Genomic DNA, 24,955 nt, shown 5'->3' with positions numbered 1-24,955 from the left:
AGCGGGGCCGGGCCGTCGGGGGTGGGGGGCGGTGGTGGTGCCGAGCCGAGCGAAGGGCTGGCACGGGCGGCTTGGCACAGGTGCATGGAGCCGGGGGGCGTTTTGTGGGGTTGCAGCTGCGGGGTTTTGTGTGGGGCGGGGGGACGACTTGCACGGGTGTCTCGGCGGGGCTCCGTGGGCTGGGGGGCTGCAGGGCGCTCCCTCGGTGCCTTCAAACGCGGTGCTGGTGGTGGGGACCCAGCGCCGTGGCGGTGCTGAGCCACCAGCCAAAACCGTGTGTTCAGCTTTCCTGCCTGGCACGGGCATTTCCAGGCTTCCAAACCGGACTTTTCTTTCCCCCCCCCCCTCTACCCGGTTTGGGCACTGCCCGAATCTTTACAATATCCACATTTCGCATTTACGGCAGGCTGTGAGGTGGAAGCAATGCACGGGGAAGCTGAGCATCATGAAGGGATGCCGCTTGCTTTTACCAGGTTGTTTTTATTTATTTATTATTTTTTTTTGCGATGCGCTGTAATTATTTGTGAAACTCCTTCAGAGGGTGGACGTACGCAGGAAAACGGTAGCCAGAATCTCAAGAGACGTGGCCCGAGGTGACCAGCGCGCTGCAAGTTGTCTCGGGGAGCGCAAATGATGTGGGTCGCGGCTTAAAAAAAGTAAAGGGAGGGGAAAATGCTGCTCTTCTGCGTGCGGAGATGCCGAGCGTTTGGGAAACCCACTGATTCGGGCAGTGATGGGAATGGCTTTGGCCTCGCCTGGGGGTGAGGTAACGGTGGGCCCAGTCCTTCTGCCCCCGCGTGGTTTCGGCTGATTTCACCCGTGGGAGCGATGGCCGGAGAGGCTGCTTGTGGCAGGCTCTTTCCATTGCCCACCTGACTCTTCGCCATCCTGCAGCGTCCCCTGCTCCCCGACACGGTGCCGAGAGGCTGAGGGATGCTCAGAGCCCCGTCTCGGGCATCCTTCCCAGTTGTTTGGAAAATCCAGGCGGTGCTGCCCAAGTCAATGGGACCGTTCCCCGAGCGTAGAGGTGCCCCTGCGCTAGCAGGCAGGCGTCATCCATAGGAAGCAGGGCTGGAAACAGTCAATGAAACTGCTGAGCAAACTGGTTTAGGGGCATCTTTACAGGGAGGTTGCAGGGGAATATTACAGTGATGATTAGCAGCGCAAGCGTTTGCTTCACGGTCTCTCTCCTCCTGCTTTTCTGACTGCCGCTCTCTAATTTCTGTCTCTTCAATAAATGCAAAGTTAAAAACCCAGCTGGTGGGGGCGGGTGGGGGAACTGACTGTGGACCTGAACTTGCTTGATAACTGCTGTCCTTTGCTGCTAGGAAATTTATTTGTAAACAAGCATTATTTGACAAGTGCTTCTCACAGCATGCCTCCTCTGCCAATTACTGCTGAGCGGCTCTGCTTCTGGGAACGGCTCACCCTGCAGTGTGTGAATCCGACTGCATGAGAAAGAAACCTCAGACACTGAAGTCAGCCCGCCTCGCCGTGTGCCGCTGACGCTTGTCACTGATTTGGGTTTGAAAAGTTCAAACCCAGGCTGCTTTTAGGTCCCGTAGAGAGAGATCCTCCCCTGGGGTCAGTTGTCACATACAGCTGGTCGGAAACTTTACTTGTGCTTGGATGGAGGTAGCCGTCTCAAAATTGGGAATATTTTTAAAAGTTGTTTGTCTTAGTTTTCCTGGGTCTCGTGGTGAGCCCTCATCTTATTCGCCGTGGTTAAAAAACGCCTAGCTGATAACTTGTGCTGTGTTGGTATTTAACACATGCAGGTGCATAGAGGATGGTAAATTCTCATAAATGCTGTTTTCTTACGCTCTGTGTCACGTTTATTTCTCTAAATCTTACTGTAATGCACAGTGACATTGTAGGGTAAGATATATACCGTTAACAATTCACAGTGCCTGAATTCCTGTTTTACCCTCTAGTGGAGAGAGACTTAGGGGAAAGCACTCTAAAAAATCTAGGTTAAGATTTGGAGGGGAGAAAAGTAAATTCAGTGTTTGGGTTCCGTAGCATGGAAATAGCTTTTGGAAAGCACAGCTGAGTTTCAGAAGCTTCTGCCATTTTTATGGGGAAGTATTGAGTGCCTAGCCTATATTGTAAACGTTAGATATCTCCAGTTATAGATTTTAGAATATACATTGGGGAAACTGAATTGAATTTCTGCCAGGTTTCTCTATGAAAGGGAAATAATAGCGATTTTTATTTCAGTTGCCTTTTCTCAGACTATGTATCAAAAGCAAAATGTGCCTTGAAGGATGAATGTTCAGTGCTATTTCATGTTCCAGGTATTGTTTAGCCATTATTTGTAAGTCTTCAGCAGAGTTCATTCATTAGAATCAGAGTTTTCCTTCTTCCCTGTTTTTTTTTTTTTTTTTTTTTTTTTTTTAACAAATTCAGAAATTTGTCACCGTGAAAATATTCCAAAGCGTACCGTGAAAATATTGCAGAAATTTGAAACGCTGGAATTTCATGAGGGGATTATTACTTTCAAATGCATCACCTATGAAAATGTGCAGGGAGCTGCTGCCCTCCAGTTACCATCGCATTTGCTCAAACGTTTCCTTGAGCAGAAATAAAATGCATTTGGGTGTTGTGATAACAATCAGAAATACATTGCTTCAGACGGGGAGGGGGAAGCACTCTTGATACTGCAATTACCTGAGCTGTATATTTATGGGAGCCTTGTAATTTTGAAGTGACAGTGTGCAAACCCGAATAGATCTCCTGTGTGGGCTGTATCTCTCTCTTTTTTTTTCTGCTGGCAGCAACTTCTGACCTGTCACAGGCTTGAGAGACAGCCCTGGAATATCTGAACGGGTTTCCTGCACCTCCATTGGTTTAAAAATGCACATTTTAAACTCTGCTGGAAGTGCCAGGGCTTCGGAAGTGGCTTCTGTAAACTATTTAGGTAAAACACAGAATGAACGAAGGAATTGTCGAAAGACCCCTAGCACCAGCCCCAACGTCAGCATGATTTGTTAAACGTCGCCTGTAGGTTTGGATTGGTTTGCAGCTCCCGTCTGGAAATCACCCAGATGACCTTAGATAGTGTCATGTGGGCAAATTTTTAAGAAGAATGGAGTACGTTTTTAAAGGAATGGGGTACATTACATCTTCTGATTTCTTGTAACAGAGTAACTCAACAACACACAAGCATAATTGTCATTAAAATTGTCACTGAATAAAATGGAATATTTAATTTCAGGGCTTTTGAGGAGGCAGCGCTGTTACAACAGGGTACATTGTGAAAGCAGATGAAAAGAAATACAGTTTCAGATAATGGCTGTGACTTAGACAAAGGTGAGGAAGGCAAAGCGAATGTGACTTTGTAGTATGTGTTGCATTTGTTTCAGGGACTTGAGCTGAAGAACAGCCTTCTGCTCTTAAGCTCCCACATTCAACCCTCCTCCTCTGAATTCTTGTGGGGATTTTTGAAGCTCGGTTTGTCTTAATGTATCATTTTTAATTTGAATAAATGAATACAATTAAAGGGGTGGGTCTGGTACAGGCAAACATAGAGGAAGGTTGTAATTTGCAGATTATTCATGGCAGAGCATGGAACGAGCGTACATGTTTTAAGTATGTTGACTCAAGCGTGTTTTGTTTTGTGGCAATGTATCATTTCTGTCATGGAACACCACACAAATGCCTATTTAGGTATAGCAATGTTTATTATTAAAAACGAATGAAGTCCCTTTTCAAGGAGTATTTCATGTGTTTAGTGGAAGTAGGTGTGAAGATACTCCTCGTTTTCCTATCAGTCTATTTCAATTAGCCTAATGCTTTGGGTAGAAATAAATATGAGACATTTTAAATGTTTCTCCTACTGGCTTGGCTTCATGTGCTTCAACTATTGTATTTTTTGTGATTCTGTAGGTCCTGAGCACTGCTAGCGTGCAGTTGAGTATGCAGAATTGTTCATCTTGGACACATTTCAGCCCATCAGCAGTGTTTTATAAGGACTTTTTGAGGAGGGATGTGTTCTTTTTGTGTATTGGATCCATCCCTTATACACTTACCGTAACGTTACTGCGTAGCCTTGGTGCTGTACACCTATTTTACTCATAGGAGTAATCCCATTAACTTTTAAATTTACTGCAGTGGAATTGCTGGAATGGGGAGGGACAGCTCATGTCTAATGGACTTTTTGGGATCAGGATGATGTGATGTATGGCTTTTCAAGAGGTTCAGAATGGCTCTGTCATGATTTTATAATGGAAACTGCTATCCTTTTGACAGTATAAACAGCATTTGAAACGCAGCACTTTCTAGTACATGACTAAAAGCATTGCTGCCTAATGACACATGTTGGAAAAAAAAGGGAAATAAACAATAGCAAAAATTGACTTCAATATAGTACCTATTTCTTTTTGAGGCATATTTTAAGAATTGAAATAAATAGTGGAAAACAAGCAAACTGTCTTAAACGGAGCCACTGACAGACCATCAGCTTATAGCATGGTGAATGCTTGACACCATAATTTGATGTATAAAGCAGCTATTTGCAAATCAATTTACAGATGGATAAACTGACAGGTACCATGGGGGGAGGAGAACAGCTCGTGGGCTTGTCTGACAGCTTCTTCCCCCTCCTCTGTGATCTCTCCCACAGTTGCCCAACATTTTTGGCTCCAGCGCGCCATCCATCTCCACGTCTGCTCTTCTGTTGCTGTGAAATAAGAAAGCAAGATCTCACCCGTAACGAAATGTTTGTTAGCAGTAAATACACAATGCGTTTTGTAGCAAGCCGTGAGAGGGAAGGTGGGAGCAGGATTTCGTAAAATCTTCCAGAAATTGCAAAGCCAGTTCGTTATATGGTGCCTTGCTCCCTGACCTAGCTGCTTCTACGCTGTATTGTCCTGAGGATTTCCATGTTGCTCCTACAGCAATCCTTGTTTCCATCATGTGCTGAGCTACTGCGGAGTCCCCAGCCCGAGAAAGAGCAGCTGGAGTCGCTCACCTGAGCAGTGGTGCTGGATGCTGTTATACTGGGGGTCTGGAATGGAGGTAGGGCTGTTGGACCCCAAGGCTTCCTGGCTTGGAGTTGAAAGCAAGCTTTTAGTGAGTGCTCCATTGTTTGGGTGAATAGAGGTGAGCTTTAGCCATGGCTAAGGGTTGTCAGAGAATTGAGACCCTGCCTTGAAAGAAGAAAGCATTTTTTTTTCCAAGGGCAGAATGGGATGTTAAAAAATAAAAAAGCACAAACTTCATTTTTGTAGAAGTAGTGAATTTCTGTTACCAGCTTCTCACTTCAGTGGAAGAAAACATTCCATGCAGCTTTTCAGTGGGTTCTCAGGCTGCTATCCATTAAAAAGGCTTAAAAAAGAAGTAGAAAAGAACTTTGTGCTTATAGTAAAACATCTAAACATAGAATTGAACTTTCCGTCATGAGGGCGCCTTCCTCACAGACCGTAAGGATTAGTGAGCTGTGGGGCCTGATTTCAGCCTGAGTGAGCTGGCTCTGGAAATATTTCTTTACTCAGTATTGATAAATACAGAAAAAAAAATAATGTTAAAAAGTTAATGATTGTGCTGAAATGAGCAATTTTTACTATTTTTTTTTTTTGCAAAACTCATTTTCTTTGATCGCTTTAGTAAAATTGCTGTGTATTTTAAATTAGCATTCTTTTTTCTTTGAAAATATGTTTTGTACTTTAGATGACTCTTTTTTTTTGGCACAAACAGAGTTGAGAGATGAATTGCCCTCTGCTCGCTCCGTGCATGTCCCTCCCCTCCTCTTGGCTGGCAGGACACGGAGGTGACAGGTTTTGTTGAAGTGCAGGCTTTTGGTGCCCCAGCAGCTTTTCCAGCCAGCTGTATCGGCAGACTCGAGCACCGGCTCTCAGCAGCTTAGGTCCGTAGGGATTTGTTACCCTTTTAGTTGTCTTTTTGACCTATTATTCTCTTTTACCGTCTCAGCTCTGGTATTTGCTGTGGCTTTGGCTGGTGCGGTATCGGTGTCTCTCCGAAGGCTTAATGTGCTTATCCTGGTGGAGGTAGGAAGCAATTATCCCTCTCTCCTGCGAGGAAGCTGGTCAGGAGGGGACAGGAGCACGGCCTTGCAGCACTCGACTTCTGGGTTCAGGAGGGGCCATGGGGTGGCTGCTTGCAGAGGTCTGATGGCACGCTGCCTGCTCTGGGTGAGGTGCTGTGCTGCGCGTGTGAGCACAGCCGTCCTGCCTCTGGTCTTTGGAAATAGGACTAAATGTGCTTTGGGACAGAAAAAGTGCCCTGGAGCTTCAGCACACCCTGTGGCAGTCTTGCTGGGGATGCAGTAATAGTGTTTGAGTTGTGCAGGAGGTCTGCAGGGAGGACTTTGACCAGGTTGAGCTGCTCAGGTGGCCGTGACCTGGAGGGATGGGAGAGCTCTCCTGGAGGAGGTGAGGTAGCACATAGTGTCATGGGGAATGCCTCTGTGAGCAGGTCTGGCAGCTCTGAGGGTTACAGGGTAATTCCTGTCCCTTTTCTTCCTTCCCTCAAGCTCCTGAGCATCATCAGGGTTGAGGTTGTGTGCTCCTGGACAGAGCAAGCTGTGCCTGGAGGTGTGCACAGAGAGGAAACAGGCTTACTCAGGGAGGTTAAGAGCTAGGTTTAGGAGGCCAAGCAGGTATTTTCAGATGTGCAGTGTGGAATTCAGGCGTGTAAATCCCTTGGGATTTAGCTTAGGTCACCCAGGGAGCCTGCAGAAGAGAAAGCAGGACCCTGGGGTTGCAGGCTTTTGTGCCAGCTACTACATTGAGGTGTGGTGGGCAGCAAGTGTTTTGTGAAGTGTTAACTCCTACGTTCTCTAATTCAGGTCCCTTACTCTAAGGAGGAATTCAGAACAACAAGTTTGAACTTCATAGCTCCCTGAGGGGGTAGAGAAACATTTTGGAGTAAATTAATTATTCAGGATCAGTAACGTGCATTTCATGATGTTTCTGGGTAGATTTCTGTCAATTTCTGATTGCTTTGCTTGTGCCAAAACAGTGAAACTACTTGAAATTATCTGCAGATTTACCTTTAAATTAATTTCACCAGAATCTAGTCATTTCGGTTTATTCATCTCCACTCTGCTAATGTTCAAACACAATTTCTTCCTAAAATGTGCTGGCAGCATGCTCTTCCCACTAGCAGCCTCTACCCTCTTCTGAAACAGAAGGGATAAACTGTCAGCCCCCTGAAAAGCCAATAGATCATCTTAAACATTTTTTTGCTCCCGAATGCTATCTAAGCATTATGTCAGGTCTTTTTTTTTTCTACTTGAGCGAACTCAGTGGCAGCAGAGCAGTCATTATTGTCAACAGAAAGGCTTTATTGGTGCTGGACAGTGAGGTCTTGCAAGTCCACCGGTAGTGAAAACTGACAGCCTTGACAACTCTGGATGTGCCTGGTGAGTTTCTTTCCCTTTTCTGAGTTTAGTTATAAGTGTAACAGGATTGATGCCTGTGCCTTGGAGGACCCGTTTTGAGGACAGAGCTCAGATTGCCTTTAGCTGGTGGTGTGCTGATTTAGGGAAGAGCATGAGGGCACATTTCAGCGCTGCCAGCAGGTGGTTTGATGCATTGGGAATCTTTTATTTTAGGCCTTCATTTGTGTGGTTAATAAGGTGCTTGCTTTAAGGAGGGTCTCAGGGAAACTGGTTGTGTCCTTCAGCCACTTACAGATACCTTGGTAGTGGCTGGAGACCTGTGGTCTGCAGGCAGCACTGGTGTTTTCTTGCTCCAGAGAGCTGCAGGTGTGTCTGTACAGTGCTGTTTCCAGGGGATTTCATGAGTGGGGCTAAGAAAACTTCACTGACTATCTCTTTCTTCACACTGAATAATTATTTTTCAATTAAACAGTGATTTGGGTGGGAATAGAAGAGTTTGCCATTTAAAAAAAAAAAAAAAAAAAAAAAGGGCAAACCATACTGGAAGTTTCCAGGCACATTGGAGTCAAGTAAATAATCTTTCTGACCACTTCTGTTATGTGTGGTGGAGGAACAAATGACTGCCTCTTGTCTTGAGAGCAAATCCTTGTAAGGGGAAAAAATGGTCCTATTCTATTTGTTTTACTGGGTCCAGTCATGAAGTGAGCCTCAGGTCCCACACCCAGGTGCTATGGCCACTGTTGTGCCTGTGGAAAAATGAAGCCAACCCAAAGAGCTTTGACCAAGGGCAATATTGTCCCCCTTGTAAACAGTATGCACAAACAGAAATTACAGACGTGATACAAAAACCACTGGGTAAAATTTCCTGGCCAGTGTTATGATTGCAGTTGTCCATCTGGCCTTAAAAACCTATGAATCTGCGATGCAGATTCGAGCATTTTGGCACTTGCTATAAAAGGGAATCATGAGAAAACTAAAAGCTGAACGAAGCCAGCATAATAAAACATAAATCTGCAGTTAATATTAGTTTGCAAGTTCATTAAGTATTATATTTTTTCTTTCTCCAGTGGGCTATAAATAATAGGTACTGCTACAGCTTGCACTCCACTCTAGCTTGGTTTCCACTGATGGAAATGTTTCCGAGGCTCTTGCCTGCTTTTTTTTTTTTTTTGTCTCAACTCAGTGTAGCTAATTAATACAAAACATCTGCTTCCTGATGGCTTTGATTTCTTTCAGGAGCTTTATTTCTTCATTTGTTTTTGCTTTCTTGTATTATTTCTGACTGTCACTTGTTGGAGTGCCTCAGATTTATACTTTTTGAAGAAATACTTGGCACAACAGGGAAAACAGTTGGGAAATGAATGGCAACAATGCCGCGATAAGAGCGGCGAAGATTGATGAAGCAGAAAAACTTTGACTCATGATGATGGAGAGTCCTTTGCAGTCAGCGTGTCTTGGTAGTGCTATGAACTCCAGGAGCACTGGAGGAAGGACGGGGAGGTACGCAGCAGAAGGAGAAAGCAGCTCAGGTCGAGGTGATGTGTTTGGCAGCCGTGCCCCCTGCCTTGGGCTCAGGGAGAGAGGAGAGCAGAGGCAGCAGGCTGGATGGGAAGACTGCGATGCCTGGAGGGCTGTGCAGAGGAGGCCAGGAGCTGCAGGATGTAGGAGCCTTGAGGACGCAGGAGCACTCGCTTGATTCACACCTTTTTCATGCAGGAGTTCAGACCCAGGTTACTGAAAACAGTGCTTGGATTCCTATTGAATTAATAACAAATATATTAAAGCTGTGTTTTGTTTGAGTTTCTTAAAACCAAATCATTTTCATTCAAGTGTTTTTCGTTAAGAATGTGCTAGTTATGAAGTCATGCGATGTTTTGAAATGTTTATTCAAGCTCTAAGTGAAGACTTCTTTACTCCCGTTCATGTCGTGATGGGGTATCGATTTGGTCAAATATACTTTTTTCCTCTTACTTCAGTTTTATTTCAGTGAAATAATAATAATAAAAAGTTTCATATGGCTTTATGGCTTCATGATGTAAAATCTATCAGTTCATTTTATCTTGACCATTCTGCCTGTTCTAGAGTGATCTGGCATGAATAACTTCACTAGGATGTGCCTTGTGGTTAACTTTTGCTTGCAAATGGTGCTGATATATCAGGACTTACTGGAAATCAGCTCAAAAACTGTTGCAGCCCAGAAGGGTCAGGTCTTAGGTATGCCTGTGGAGACTTTTCCCCAGGTTGAACCACAAACGTTTTCCTGGTGGATCCTTGGATGCCAACGCGGCATGAGGATGTGTGGCTGGCAGGATCACGAGCACTCAGTGTTTTATCCTGGCAGTTGGGGGATTTTTGTTTTTCAGGTTGTTTTCTTTCCCTGCTTGAAACTGGAGCAGAGGAATTGAAGCTGCTTCAGCTGATCCTGAGGAGCACTTCCACTTAGGTGCTGTGACCAGGAGTCCATGAACTGGTGGTTTCAACTCCAGCCGTGGTGCTGTCGTGGTAGACCTGCCCTGCTTTCAGCTGGTGCTGCCACGTGGCTCCGCGTCTTAGGTGGCAGCATCAGCTGGGATGCTGCGCCATGTGGGCAGATGCGTTGGCTTAGGTCAGCGTTGAATGCTGTTGGCTCTGGCATTTCTTGTGCTTCCTTCCAGCCACAGTCCTCGTGTCGTCATGGTGAAGCTGCTAAATACCTGTGGTATGAGTGCGACGAGGACATGCGAGTAAAAAGTTGGATCCAATCGCCTGTTAGGGATCCACCAGTGAAAAAACACTGTTAATTCACCAGCTAGAGTTCAGGGCAAAGGTTTAGCTCGCTTCTGGTTTTATTCCAACTTGACTGCTCACCCGTAGTAAGCAGCCTGTCTGAGAACAAGAGTGTATGCAGATTCCCCTGGCTATTATTCTGTATTTAAAAAAAAAAGGGGGGGGGGGGGTGGAGAGAAAAAAAGGCTGTGGTATGACTTTAGACTTAATCATCATTTATCCTACCCTGAAGGCATGGAAGTTAATGATGATATAGATCTGTGCGGTTTTGTGTTCCCCTTGACTGAGCATTAGAAATAATTAGGGCTTGTGGGATGGATGCACTGCCGGTAGAGATGAGCAAAAAACATTTTTTGAATGTATGCATGTGGCTCCTGCAAGGGCTCTGGCAGAGATACAGGTGCTAAGTGTGCTTATGGGCTCTGAGGTTTCTCGCTCGTTGAGACACGTCTATCTGATGCCAAGGAGAAAGGAAGTGGGAATAAATAAGTTCTGTTATTCTGGAGGTTTTTCAGGTTATGGGGCAGACAGAGTCACTTGCAGTTTCTGGAGAGACTTCTTCAGTGGGATGAGCTTGCCTGCATCCCCAGGGCTGCTGCGTACGGGTTTGGGTTATGCCTGTGGGGTATCTGTAGCACTGGGGCTGGCCCAGGGCTCCTGAGCTGTGCAGGAGCTAGTGTTGGACCTCCTAAAATCTGTAAACCTCAAGCATGTAGCTGGAGGTTTCCCTGAGCTACCACCTCCTGTGGTCAGCTGTAGACAGCCATGGCCAAGCGTGTGCTGCTAGTTGTCTTGGGTTTGATGGGGAAGAACTGCTTCTGCTGCTTCTGAGACCTCTGGTCTTTTTTTTTTTTTTTTTTTTTTTTTTTTTTTTTTTTGGGGGAAACCGGAGGGATTCAGCTTTTTTATTCCAGTGCAGAGCAGCTTCCCAGGCAGCCATATGGTAAGCGGTGCAAGCATCTCGTTGTGATGGCAGCAGCTCTTCTATAAATCCTCTGCTAAAACAGTGCTTTCCATGTGGTAGCTATGTGCTTAGCTACCATTTGCCTGCTGTTTCTCTCCCAGCGTGGCCAACCTGCAGTTTTTAAAGGAAAGCCAGTTCAGCAGCAGCAAGGTTTCCAGCAGCGCTGTCCCCCTGCGCGCGGAGCTGCCGCAGCGTCGGAGCAGGGTCTCCAGGGCTCTGGCCTGGTGCCTGGCCGAATCAGGGTGGATTTGGGAGCTGGCAGTACTGCGAGCAAATCGAGGATTTGCCAGAGATGTCTGGGTGGGGTGCTGACGGGGAAAAGGCAGCCGCCTCGCACATGGATGGAGCAGTGGTGATTCCCATTTGTTTATATGGGAATTTCGGGGATTCTGACAGCAAAACGTTTCCATCTTTGCTGGCGATTTTGCATAACTACTAGCTAAATAAGCTCCTCAGCAGATTGATACGGTACAGTATTTTAGAAGATAATCTGTGAAGGCAGCTCTGGGCAGAAGCCCATGGGGCAGCCAGGGAGTCTGCTGTGACTGCAACAGCCCCTTGGAGTCATCTGAACTATCCTGGGAGCCTCGCAGGTCTCCAGACACAGGGAGAGCTTCAAGTCACTGGCGGCTTTTGTTTTCCAGGCATGTGTATTTGGGCTCCTGTGCTGTGCCCGTCAAAAGGTGTATCTCATCCCTTCCTGTTTGTCTTGCTCTATTTAGAATATTATTGGGGAAAAAAAAAATAGAGAAAATGCCTCTTTTCTAACTGGAGATTTAGTATTCAGCGCCGTTGGCTGACTCACCGACAGAAGAATCCCCACTGACTGGAGTTAGAGCTGAATGGGTTGTGTTATCTTTTCATATGCAGAAAATTATTTTGAAATTGAAGTTAATAACAGCAATTTAAAAATTGTCATTGATAGAAAGATAATTCAATATTTAGTTTTCTCATGTTCTTTTTATGATCTGATGTTTGAATAAACACACTTTTTCCGCTTCTTTTCTTAATTAGCATGTCATGAAGAACTTGGTGGCGTCAAACATACCATCTAATTACATTCATTAGCAACATCTTCGGGACAAGTTTTAATTAAGTTGTACAACGTAGATCAATACTTGTTTTGCATCCATTGCAACTTAGGACAGGAATATACTGCTCTGCATGGTTTAATTACAGTGACTGTAATAGAAGGAATTTGGGTATCCTGCCATTTTGTTGGCAGCAGCAGTCCTTTCTCCTCCTTTTTGAAATGGTATACATGCGTATCATGGGATGTGTTGTTTTTGTCCTGCTTTAAAGAATGTTTTAAGATCGCCCCTGTTATCCCATTAAAAAGGAGAAAGCGCAGGATGATTTAGGAGCAGCTGGGTATTGATGTTTGACTTCAGCTGGAGCAGGAGAAATTAATGAACCTGAACCTTCAGGAGGGGAAGAGCTGGCTGTTACGGGGTGACATCTGTAACGGGAGATGACAGCAATACTTCTACATCGTTTAGACTGCGGGGTGGAAAGCCACCTGATTTTGTTTCCTTATTTTGAACAGACTTCAGTAAAATCCCCAAGTGTTGTTTCAACTGGATGTCCTCTAATTTGGTAGCATTGTGAGCCCCCAGCTGTGTTTTCTGTTTCAGAAGCAGTACCAGACATGGCAGAACATCTACATGCCCTGTAATAGCATGATGTATTCATAATTGCATCCACTGCAAATATCTAGATAAACAAATATTTTACAAGTGGTTGATGCCAGGGCTGAGGACTAATTTTTCTGCCTCAGTGCTGCCTTCTGGGCTGGTTTTGCATACAATGGGCACAAAGTTGTCAGCTTTCCGTGCAATACAATGATTAAGACCAACTTGATTCTGATAATTTTTGTTTTTTCAAGCTAGATCTGTTGTCCAATATTTTTTTTGTTTTAATTCTCCTTAACATTTGAAAGGAGCCTACTCTTTATTTTGGTATAACGTACTTCACGTTTTATTACTCTTGCTCCTACATACATAATACGGTTTGATATTAAATCCTTATGCTTCTGTACATTTAGGTCTTTGACTCATCAGGGGAAAAAGGCACTTTGAAGCGGAATGCTAATTACAGGAACTCGATCGGCATGTTTTTATTACACCGAGCAGGTACCCTGCAAACAGTGTAATTACCATGTCTGAAGAACTCCGTGGGCAACATTTTTATGTTGTCTATGGTGACTGCAGCAGGGCGACCTGGGCTGGTGTAAGGGTCTGTACGCCTGGTGTTTGCACTGGTGTGTGTTTGGCTGTGCAGAGACAGCCAGTAAACCTTGTAAGAGTTCCAGGGAAGAGGATTGGTATTCCCCTTCCTTATACCTCTACCGATATACTGTTTCTCTACCAATTTTCCAGTACCTGCATAAATGGTTTAATTTCTAAAGGAGCATGTAACACCCTCTACTCATTTCGAGCTCATTCTCGGGCTAGCTCATCACAGGCTTGAAGGTCTTGAAAGTCTGATTTTGAAAACTTCTGGTGGGATTTTTAAAGAATGCATACAGTGGAGACCATGAACTGAAGAGTTGGGGAAATCAGTTCCTTTTCAGGAGGGACACGGGTTCAAAATGTGAGTTTGTGTGATGCGGACCATTATGCTGTTAGAAGCATGTGTTGTAGTTCAAAGAAGGAATTTGTGTACTTTTATAGTAGAAAGTTCTTCCTAGATTGAGGTTCTGTCTAACAGCTGTGGATCCAGACTGTTTTTTAACTTGGAGATTTAAAGCTCTGAGTACAAGCGATGACACTGGGAGGATCAGCACCAAAAGCTGCTGCAGTTTTCCTCAGCTGAATTGTGTATGGATTTATTTTTTAATTATTTCACACTTTGTACTCAAGTACTGAGTATTTCAGGCAACATGAGGGAAAATATTACAGACTTGGGAATAATTTATTGCTCTTTAGTGTAACTTGTTTGCTGATTGCTTACCTAACTTAACAGAGCCACACTGCATTTTTGGGTGGAAAAGATGATGATCCCTTGGATATGTTATAATGAAGTTGTCAAGACTTAGAAAAATTTGTGAGGGAAAGAAAATACTGTTGCCATACTCTGAAAGTTGAATCCACAATAGCTAGGATGCCCTGCACATTGTTTCTCATTTTGTTTTTGTCTTAAAGGCCTGATTATGTTAAAGATTCTACCGCCTTAAAAGAAGAAATGTGTGTGTATAAGCCTTGATGTATGAATTTGTGTGTACCTATATGCTGTAGGTCTTGTATACAGTTGTTCCCCTCCCCAAAAGACTAGATCACAAGAACTTAAATCTGGATCTTGCAGAAGTTGAGAGCATGTGCAGCTTTGTTTCACGGGTAGATCTCAAAGTGTATGACGTCATTGTTAGAGGAGTTATTGTCTTGTTGTTCTGCTTCACAAAAAATCCAACTTCCGTGGTTAATTATAAACAGCCTGTTTACCATAGCCACCCAAATCTTGAAATGTTTACTGAGATTTGTAACCCATACATCTTCCTTAACGTTTTTTTCTCATTTACAGTGAATTTACTGGACTCACGCACAGTGATGGGGGATCTAGGATGGATAGCCTACCCGAAAAATGGGGTAAGTCTGTTGTTGTTTACTTTTTCACTCAAATTATACTGATTGTTTCCATTCGGAAACTATACTACTGGGTTTCAAAATTCCCTGGAGTGATTTGTTAGCAATGGAAGGAAAAAAAAAAAAAAAAACACAACAAAACACATATAACAACACACTGTGACTAGAAAAAATGGAGCTGTGTGGCTGGGGGATTGATTTATTTATGCAGTAGAGCCAGTCACAAGTATTAAAATAAATCATGAGTCAGCGCCCTCGTTCCTCCCCTCACCAAAAAAGCCATGAGGTTATTTACATTTTTTTAAGTGGTAAATTCTGATTCTTGAGCATTTGGGGCGCAACAGTTTTCGGCCAGTTTTCTTCTGAAACAGAGTCTGGAACGTTACTGTTGTCTTCAAAAGATGAGAGCTGTTCAGAAATACTTCTAAGGTAAACTTCTAAGATAAAGTTCTGGCAGCTGACAGCACTGGAACAGGAGGTGAGCTTTAAGCACCTTCCGTTAATTAACCACAGGGTGAAGGAACTTGGCCTCCTAATTTGATACCTGAAATAAATACAGAGCTCAGCCTGATTGAATCGTGTGAGGAGTCACTGCTGTGAATTTTGGCCTTGGTTTGACTGGGGCATCCTTGATGCTCTGATGTATCAGAGAGCTTTGACAGTCTTGCAAGTTTGGTTTCTGCAAAACGTGGAGTGTTCCTGTCAATTTTGGAACCATGATCACTGTGATGTGAGAAAGCATCCTGACATAGAAATGCTGCACAGCATTGCCAACAAAGCAGCTTTCAGGAATGTGGTATTGTAAAGTTTTAGACACAAGCTGAAATGGGCTGCAGAATTGTCTTGCACTCCAGTTTGATTGTCATAAAAATGGTGGCAGTGTTAATATTAAGCACAGTCAACCCCATGCGTTTATACTACAGAGGAAACTCAAATCTGGCTTTTTCTATATTTTGTGTAGATAATAGTAGAAATGGCAGCCTCACTCAGTTGCATGCTTGCAGACCCTGGTTATTCCAGGAATGCAGAAGCACGTGGGGAGCTTAGTTCATCCTGAACTCGGTTCAAGATCTAAGCCTATTGCAGTTGGAGTCTTTAGCGATATTTTTTTTCTCCTAATTTAAAGATGAGAACTAAACTTGCTCCCCTTGCATGTGTGAGCATTGGAATAATCAGTTCCAGATGTGCTGGCAGAGCAGTATGTTGGCATCTTATCACACTGCAAAGATCCTGATGCCAACTTCTTGATGTCTGCGTTTTCCCTTTTGAATACTTATCTCAGTATTTTTCCTAGGGTGTAAAGCAGTTGCTGCCTCCAAGTGCCCTTACAGGAATATCAGTAGAGAAATATCTTCTGAACACTTCAGGACCGGTTATCTGGGTCCGTATGTGTAGATGAGTTAATGAAAAGCTAAATATCCTATCTATAAGCCTCAGTTGTTTTTTCATTATTTAGAGAAACTTTTCTTTATTTACAAGCTGTGTTTCCAAACAGCACCTGGAAGTATACTCATGAATGCCAAATTAATGGTTACTGACTCAATAGGGAGGATTTTTTTCCTGAATTTAACTTCCACAAATACAAAGTGGATCAGGCAGTTGGTTTTTGAGTCTTCAGAAATCTCCTCTTAATCTTCTTTGTTTTCATGGGACGTCATAAAAATCCATGAGCTTAGCCCAGTTGTTTCTTTTGGCCAAATATGTTTGCAGTATTTTACAACTACTGAAAAAGACTTTCCAGGCCTAATTCTTTAACCCCCTTATCTGCTCCGCAGTCAGATGTTCTGCAGCCATACTGTTGTGCGCTTGATAATTTTAAGATCTACCTTGTGTAAATACTTAACTCTAACTTCACTATTTGAATTAGGAAAAGAGAGGGGAGCTTTGGGGTTAGAGATAACGTAGGCTGTTTTTCGAAATATACAAATTTATCTCAGGACATCTTACAGAAATGTTGGAAGGTCTGTCTATCTGTACTGTTCCCTGTGAAGGAAAGGAGCAGAAATCTTGTAGTGTGTCATGCTTTGCAGTACTCCTAGGTGTGGAAACAGAGACCACGTACAGATGCATGGTATTTTGTATTTCCTGTAGAGTCTATTCACATAAAGTATTTGGTAGCAATTTCAATAACGATAACACTCCAACTGGAGATACATTAGCTTTTTAGCACCTCTGTTGCTACTTTTCCACTTGTTTTTTATTATGAATATTAAGGAAATTTAGTCTTTGTCCTAGAACCACATCTTTTAGGAGATTGCATGAGGAGCTCAGCAGACAGTAAGCATTTAGACCCGGTAGTTTTGTGGGAATGCTTGGGAGAGGTTTTCAGTACATCACAGGGGCTCAAGGGGAAAGTTTTGAGAATAATTTCCCTATTTATTCTTTAAAAAAAAAAAAAGTAAACAGTTGGGTGAGGAGGTCCAGCCATACCAAATGAAGTTGTTTTTGGCAGATCCTTTGTAGTAGGTGTCATATTCTAAATTTGTTGTAGCTGTATGCCCTGGTAGTTCATGTGTATTGAAGCTGTAAGTCATTCCATGCTCCGGAGAGATCCAGCTGCACTCATTTAGCCCGTTGTTCACCTCGTATTTGCTGAACACAAGGGGAAAATGCACTCTCTACCTTAGGAAATGAAAGTAGTGGTAGGAGAAGGAGACCAATGCTCCAGCCTGGATACAAATTAGGCTTTAGAGGTATTCCTGTTTCATAGCTCTAATTCCAAATAAAGCACCTCAGCTGCTTTAGTCCCTACGAGATGATACCTTGGTCTGCCATAAAACAAGGTGTACAAGCTTATCTTTGGGATCATGGGGTTTAGGGGAAAGGATGGAAGCACTTCAGGGTTGTCTCTGCAGAGCTTTGCCTAGCTAGGTGCTTATTTGGTACAGATTTTGGCAGTATCCAATATTCTTTCAGCCTTGCCGTGTTCAATTTTTCCTATACTCGTGGAAGGTAAGAAAAATTTCTCTTTATACAGATGGAGCATTGAGAGGCCAGTGGAGATGAAATACGCAGTGGCCAAGCAGGGGTAGAAATGAAGTCTCCTGGTGTGAAGATCCAGATGTTGTGCAGGCGAAGGTGCTTCTTTCTGCTGCTTTGCCCCGAAGAATTAATGAATCCTGGTAGTTTGTTTTTCTTGTTACCCCAGGATGACTTTCCTGGCAGTGTGCGGTTCAGCAGTCATGTGTGGCTCTTAAACCGGCTGTTATATCTGTTAAAGCTCGAGTAAAGTCCTTGTAATGTCAGTGCAGCAGTGGAACTTGGAAAATGGACCTTCTCCCTGCCAGTTGGACGTGATCGGTGTGAAAATGCCACCCCTTTCACAGCTTGTGAGCTGGGAATCCACCTGAAGGGACAGCTCCCACTTGGCTCTGCAGCTGGAGTTAAGTTTGCTTTAATCTGAAGGTGGTTATTGGAATTACCATGGGTTCTATCAGAAAAGCCTGGCTTCCTCTTTATTAAAACCCCTGCTTGTACAGAAGGCCTGCAGAGCCTCTGTTACCTCCAGACTAATTCCTGGAGTGCTGCATAGTATTATCAGCATTGGGCATATTAGAGGTTTGCATGCATTACGTGCTGCTGGGACAAAAAATGGCTCTTCCCTACAGAAACTGCTTGCATTTGCCTGTGCCAAATCTATTTTTTATCACAGGGAGACTCATAGAAGTAGGAGGTGCTGTGAGAGAAATAGTTGGGTCAGATCAGACAGTGTTTGCAGGCTGAATCGCTGTGTTACCTCCCTTGATTTGGCAGGAGGCTCTGCGTGATGCATTTGGGCTCCCCGCAAAGCCATAGCAGGGGTGGAAGCTACAAAGAGCTCCATGTAAACCTGTGCTCCTCAGTCTCACTCTGACCAGGTAAAAGCACAGCCACTTTTAACAATAACCAGATAATTGCAAAAGTTGCTGATTAAAATAAATGCTGTTTTTGCTGGCTTGATTTAGCAATTATGTCTGATATGTTTCAGTGGCCATAATAGTGCTGATTGACTTGTTCCAGACCCTCGCTCCTTTCAGGATTTGTTTTTCAAAATTATTTCTTCACAACCTTGGAGCACTATTTTCTTTCCAAATTGGAGCACCTCACACCTGTTCTACTTCTGTACTTTATTCCCCTCTCTTCCACCTCCCGTTGATTTTCTCGAACTTCCTGTGGCATAGAGCAGGAAAACCTCCGTGCTCCTTGGAGCATTGGCTGTGTGCTGTGGCTTACTGCACAGCTCCACGTTCTTGGCTTTTTTAGGCTCAGACAGGAAAATAAACATGCACTGAGGAATCTTGTCCTGCGGAGATGCTAGAGGGTGATGGGATCACTCAATTCTTTATTCATTGCAGAAAATGAGAGCGCTAGCTGACTTGCTGCATGTGAATTGCAAGAGGGGGATGCCCCCGCTTTTGTTGCTCAGTAAGGACAAACCCTGGAAGCAGGGGGAGTGAAATCAAACGGTTTGATTCTGCAAGTTGCTTGTCATTGCTGCAGGACTTCAGTAGGTTTGGTTATTTATTTATTTTGGTGAGGGTTGGGTAGGGGTGAGCATTTCTGGCTCGTCCTTTTGAGGGCGGGTACCCTAGGGTGCCTCTTTGAAGTTAAAAATAACGACGCTTTAGATTACTCAGCATGGTTTGTGAGTAGATTCATGTTTTTTTGCTGTTGATCTTGGTTCAGATAAAGATTTTAGACAGGAATCCTGGATTGGAGGCAGTGTTTGCCCTCGGGGTTAGAAATAAAATAAAGGGGGAGGGATAGGGGGAACGGGAAGAGAAGGATTCTTGGCACCATTGAGCTGTGTCATGTAGCTATGATTATAATTAGCATTTTCAGGGCAGTACTTCTGGCAGCCCGTGTTTTCTCCTACAAATGCTGCTGGTCGGCTGTGACCAGTGTGGAAGAGGAAGCAGAGGGATATGCTCACGTGGCAAGAATACATTTCATACTGCAGCAGGGAGCATACTAGAAATGAAAGTAGGACCTGAGTAGGTGAAAAGATACAAAACCATGCAATTTGGCTATTTATTTGCACATACTTTTGAGCACACACAGATTAGCGAGAAACACGGTCTGCATCTGTGAATTATTTGAAGCAAACTGGGTAATCCAGCTAAGCTGATTCGGGTGAAATTTGATGAAAAGTACTTCGTACTGGTCCAGCTTTGGGGCAGATGTGGCGTTTCCTTCCCAGGAGGTCTCTAATAGCAGGTCAGACTGTCATTTCTCATACTCTGGACAAGCAGAGTTGATCTCTTCTGGAGGAGCGAGGAGCAGACCAGATAATCTGTTTTGCCCTCTTCTAGCCCTGCATACAAACTGCTGTAGATTGGAATCCTCTCCTAACTCTGTCTGGGGTAAGGTCTCCTTTTGCATTTCTGATCTCTTGATTTTTTTATTTATTTTTTCTTGCCCTGCTTACAAACATTGCCATTGTACTCATCCAACACCCTGTATTTAACACCAGCTTTTCGGGTGCCTGTAAGAGATCACCTATGGTATGTAGCTTCTTCTAAGGCAGAGCACCTCATGCTGTAGAACAGTTTTCATTGAACATCCTCACCATTTTATTTTTGTCCTTTCCCTTATCTTTCCCATCTGAAGTTAAATCTTCTCACTCCATTTGAGCATGCTCTTAAATTTGTTGTCCTGGATTCGTCTGCTTGCCCTTTGGTTTGTACACTGTTGACATCAGTCAAGCCTTCATTTGGTAGCAGCATCTGGCAAGGCATAGGTCTTATTCAAGGAGCTCTAAAATGCCTGGAATACTCTGAAGTACTATAAAATAAATTAATACTTACAAGATTAAGAATAAAGCAAATCTTTATATCTGTTAGAACTGTATTACTAGAATTATACATTACTATCCTGGTCTTGAAAGTCTACCACAGAAGAAATGAAGGCTGATCCTTCAGTGTATCTTTTTGTAAATACAGTTGTCTGCATCAGGCTCATCCGGCAAACAATAATCTCCTTTCATGCTAAAAAGTCTTTTTTTATTTCTCCAGTGTCTAAGAATTACATTTGGGGATAAGAGCTTTGAAGAGCTTTATCTTCTAATACCATTGTTTTCTCTGTTACTTTTGTGCTGGTTCCAGAAATATTGGTATCCAACAGTTAGGAACCATACAATTAAAATGTATAAACATAGTGCTGTCATGAAGAATCTGAAAATTTGTAGAATAAAATATAATCATTACGGAATACATGTGCCACAGCCCAGGGTTTATAAAACATGCATTAGGATTTTATAGCTTATGTTGATGAATTTGTGCTATATTACTTATGCTACTTACTACTTCATATCCTATATATATATATAAATCACTGGAGTACTTACAGTGTAATCACATAATCTGTTTATATGACTTAAAACGCAGTGGCCTTGGTCTAGTCCCCTTTGACTGCATATATTTTTTATTCAGATTAATGGCTTTTTTTTTTGGAAAATAAATTCAGGACTTCAGGACTGCAATCTTGTGTTTTATTTAGTGTTCTTTTTATAATTGAGGAATGTTGGTTTTCTTTTCATGTTGCTCATTCAGGAAAGCCAGCTCAAAAAGCATGAAATGGAATGAATGCTGACTTCAGGGGAAAAAAAAAAGGCATGGTAAATTTTAGTCTAGAAGGCAAACACTGTAGAGTGCAGAATTCCTGAAAATAGCATGTTAAAATGGGAGATGCTATTTTGTCTTCATGGCTAGTCGTTGCCTTGTGTATTGGACAGTGAAAGATGACAATAAAAATTAGAGGGCTTTTTGAAGGCCAATCAGCTACCTCAAAAAAAAGGAAACTTCAGGATGGCTTTTTGATCGACTTCTGTATAACTGCAAACTCCTGGTGTGTGGCTACTCAAGATACAGTTCAGCACCCAAACGTGTAAGACTGTTCAAGCAAACTTACTTCTATTTTCAAGCTATTTAATGGGAATGGCTAGGATTTTCAGAGATTGAAAATGGCAGCTATCATGCGTGTTGTTTGCTTGTCCTGGTTGCAGAAATTGATGTTCTTAAGTTTCTGTAGCCTATGCACACACATAGAGAAGAGGAGGGTGAGACTGGGTTTTTAGCCAGCAAGAGAAAATGCTGGTATTTTAATTGTGAGCTCTTTTTACCTCAAAATATTTTGGTTTCATACTGTCTTAATTTATCTTAGACTTCTTGATTTTGGGGGAAAAAAAGCATGCTGAGCTATATTATTTAGTGTGTTTCACTAAAGCAGTCAGTAATCATGAGGCCTGTTGGTTTTAATGTTGAAAGTACTGTGGCAAAATCGTTGTTCCTTATTTTTATTTCAAGGTAGCTTACTGCAACCACGTCAGTGACATAGAAAAGTGTTGGGAGTGAACGAGACTTGCATCTTGCAGGGTTTCATCTTCACCTTTTCAGACCTACCCCTGGATGATCTTCATGACTTGTAAGCGGCAATGCAGGGACAAGTTGCTAGATAGCTGCAGGCGGTCAGAATCAGTCCTGAGGCTGGGTAGGCAGCAGGCGTTCCCAGTTGTTTCAGCATGCCTCTGGAGAGGGAGGATGAGGAATTGCCTGCTGAGCAGGGCAGCTCCCAGGAGAGGGGCAGCAGTGGGGACGTGTAGAGGTTGCTGATGGCTTTCTAAAAACTGCAGCTGCCAGACCAGGCTGAAACACCCCCAGTGGAGCCCTTGATTCACCTCCTTTTGATGCTTTCCAAGAAAGCAAGCAGCAGTAGATAGCTGGCTTTTGCCACAATGCTTTGTGCATTTGACATGTCTGTTCTTGCTTATGTCTATCCTGTGTTGATCATTCCAGCAAATGCCAGGGCACTGCTTTGATTATATTAAATTCTTGATTTAATACAATTTTGCTAGTAGAGAAAATCAAGTTGTTCTTTGTATTATGGAAGAGATGTTTAAATTGTTAGAGAAATTACCAATTTTTAAAGCTTGGCTTCACTTCAGGAGTGTGCATCTTACTGACTGTGAACTACCTATATGTTGACACACAGCAAATAGTGTCCTGTAGGTTTGTTACTGTTCTAAAGTAAGATAAACCAGAAGCTTGTGAAGCTGTGTGCTTTCTATGGATAATTACCCTCCTTGGGATGCTTTTTTTCTGTAGTATCAAAGGTGAGATTTCTTGGCTTTGAAGCAGGGGCAGGACTGAGTCCTTATGCTGCAAAAGTTCTTGATAGACTTAAGCAAAAATGTTTTGGAGCCTATGACCTGGCTCTCATCCTTGAAGGTCTTCCAGTAATATTATTTACCCATAATGTTGACAGGCCTATAATGCTGTGCAGCAGACACAGCTGGCAGGAGACAGCACAGAGTATGTCTTAATGTGATTTGAGATGTTGGTGGGCACTTAATCTATTTGCAGTCCTGTTCCGCTTGTGAGGAAGAGCTGTGGGCTTGATGTTCCTTAGCTTAGCTCTTCTCCTGCCTTGCCTTGGGCTGCAAGCTAGTCGAATGATCTGTGAGTGAGGGTTTGAGAATGGGGAGTGGGAGAGAAGGTGTTAGCAGGACTTTGGTGTAACATAAATATTGATTTATTGAAAGCGATCTTACAGAATTCATTGATTTGTAGGTGTTTGATTTTCTCTGATACATGAAGTGCATGGGCTGCTCTTCGGGAGCAGTCCTGCTATGATGATGAAATCCCAGAGCCCCATCTGTACCCATCAGATACCAAGTGGGGTGGGAAAATTGCCTCCTTCTGGAAAGAGGGAGTTAAGCTAGTTATGTCTTCCTCCAGCTTCAGAAGAACTAGCATTTTTTCCTGTGCTGGCAGCCTTTTTCAGTGGGACCTCTTTTTTTGTTTGTTTGTTTGTTTGTTTGTTTTTCTTCTGTTAGCTGTTTTTGTGGGTTGTCTGCATATTCAGTCTCCAAGCTCCTGGTGCTGACACTGTGACGCTCCAGGTTTCTTGCCGGAGCCTGGGAGTTATTCCTGAAGTTAATCGCTTGAAGTTTAGAGGACCATCAAAGCGCTGTTATGTATGGCATGCAGCATTGCTTGCACCTTCTTCAGCTGACAGTAAAGGACAGCAAAAATGTGGCCCTTGGTCTTCTGTTCAGAAACCTTGGGGGTGTTCAATTTTGTTTCATTAGTTCCATTTTCCTCAAAAAGTGGGGAGGTGCACGCTCAAGAGTTCTTTGCCTTGTTTTCGAACCCCCAGACTGTGTTTGCGACTGGGCAGCTGTTGGAGCTCCGTGCAAAACATAATTTTAAGTGCTGTTACGAATTGTAGGGCATGCACTGACTGTTTTAGTTGATGGCAATGCAAATGTATAGTAAGCCTGAAAATCGTAGCCGGTGTTGTGATTACAAATCATTACAATAATGTGAGATTATTCAGTTTATTGCAAATCCTTCTAGACTACACAATTAAAGTCGTAACCACAAGTATAATCCTGTGAGATAAAGTCACTTCATTATACAGTCTCCTTCTGGTTTACTGTTTGCTTTATTTTGATGCCAGATTGAATAACTGTAGTTAACTTTAGTGGCAGCATCTCTCTTTTTTTGGCTCTGCTAAGTCTGGAGTTTATTGTACATCATTAAAACAAGCTTATTAATATTACATATTTTATATATTATGAATATTGTATACTAATGTACATTAAATATAATATGAATAATATATAATAATGCTGTATGTTAATATACAATAACAATATACAAATAAAATTAATATTAAATTCAGTAGTTGGGCAAAGCCCTGATGATTTCAGTTCTAGTACTGAGAAAATCAACCTAAAATGACATAAGTAGTTTTAGAAAAGAATTGCTGATGATCATGCCTATCTCAATAGATGTTTTGTCAGATGATCAGACAATAAAAGACTTGTAGTCACTGATACCCGGTGGCAGGGTGGGTGACTGGGACCAGGTCAGTGGCTGCAGCCAGCCTGCTGCAGAGATGCAGTGTGGCAGAGTTCATAAAGCCACTGAGCAGGAACAGAGCGTATAGCTCATTCGGAAATGGATTTCAGACCAGGTCAAACCTTGTTGCACAGCTTCAGATACTCATCTCCTTTCTTATACAGTACTTTTTTCCCCCAGCACATTACAATTCTTGTTTCCAGCGTAAAGAAAACCCAAGTGGGCTAAGGGGTTGCTTTGCCAGCCAGCCAGAGCTTGGTGACTCCGTGTGTTGGAGTGATTCTGATAAATACCCAGACTGAGATAATCAAAATCTATCAGGGGATTTGGTTGTTGCCCTACGTATTAATTTTAATGATAATTGAATATCTGGGCACGTTACACAGGCTGTACAGCTCAGCTCCAGGCTTCCCAGTCCCTCTGTATTCAATTTTAAAAT

The 24,955-nt window shown here is 43.1% G+C and overlaps 1 protein-coding gene across 16 annotated transcripts in view; it reads left to right on the top strand.

The window, feature by feature from the left end:
- Nucleotides 1-24,955, top strand: part of EPHA5 (EPH receptor A5) — a 197,802-nt gene that overhangs the window by 174 nt on the left and 172,673 nt on the right. For all 16 annotated transcript variants that reach the window (XM_035324096.1, XM_035324095.1, XM_035324106.1 and 13 more), the window contains exon 2: nucleotides 14,613-14,677. In XM_035324096.1, the coding sequence (XP_035179987.1) occupies nucleotides 14,613-14,677 (65 nt within the window). The remainder of the gene's footprint in view (nucleotides 1-14,612; nucleotides 14,678-24,955) is intronic.

Source organism: Oxyura jamaicensis, chromosome 4 (assembly GCF_011077185.1).
Source record: "Oxyura jamaicensis isolate SHBP4307 breed ruddy duck chromosome 4, BPBGC_Ojam_1.0, whole genome shotgun sequence".
Lineage (NCBI taxonomy): Eukaryota > Metazoa > Chordata > Aves > Anseriformes > Anatidae > Oxyura > Oxyura jamaicensis.
The sequence above is the reverse complement of the archived record's forward strand: the minus strand, read 5'-3'. Positions and strand labels throughout refer to the sequence as shown.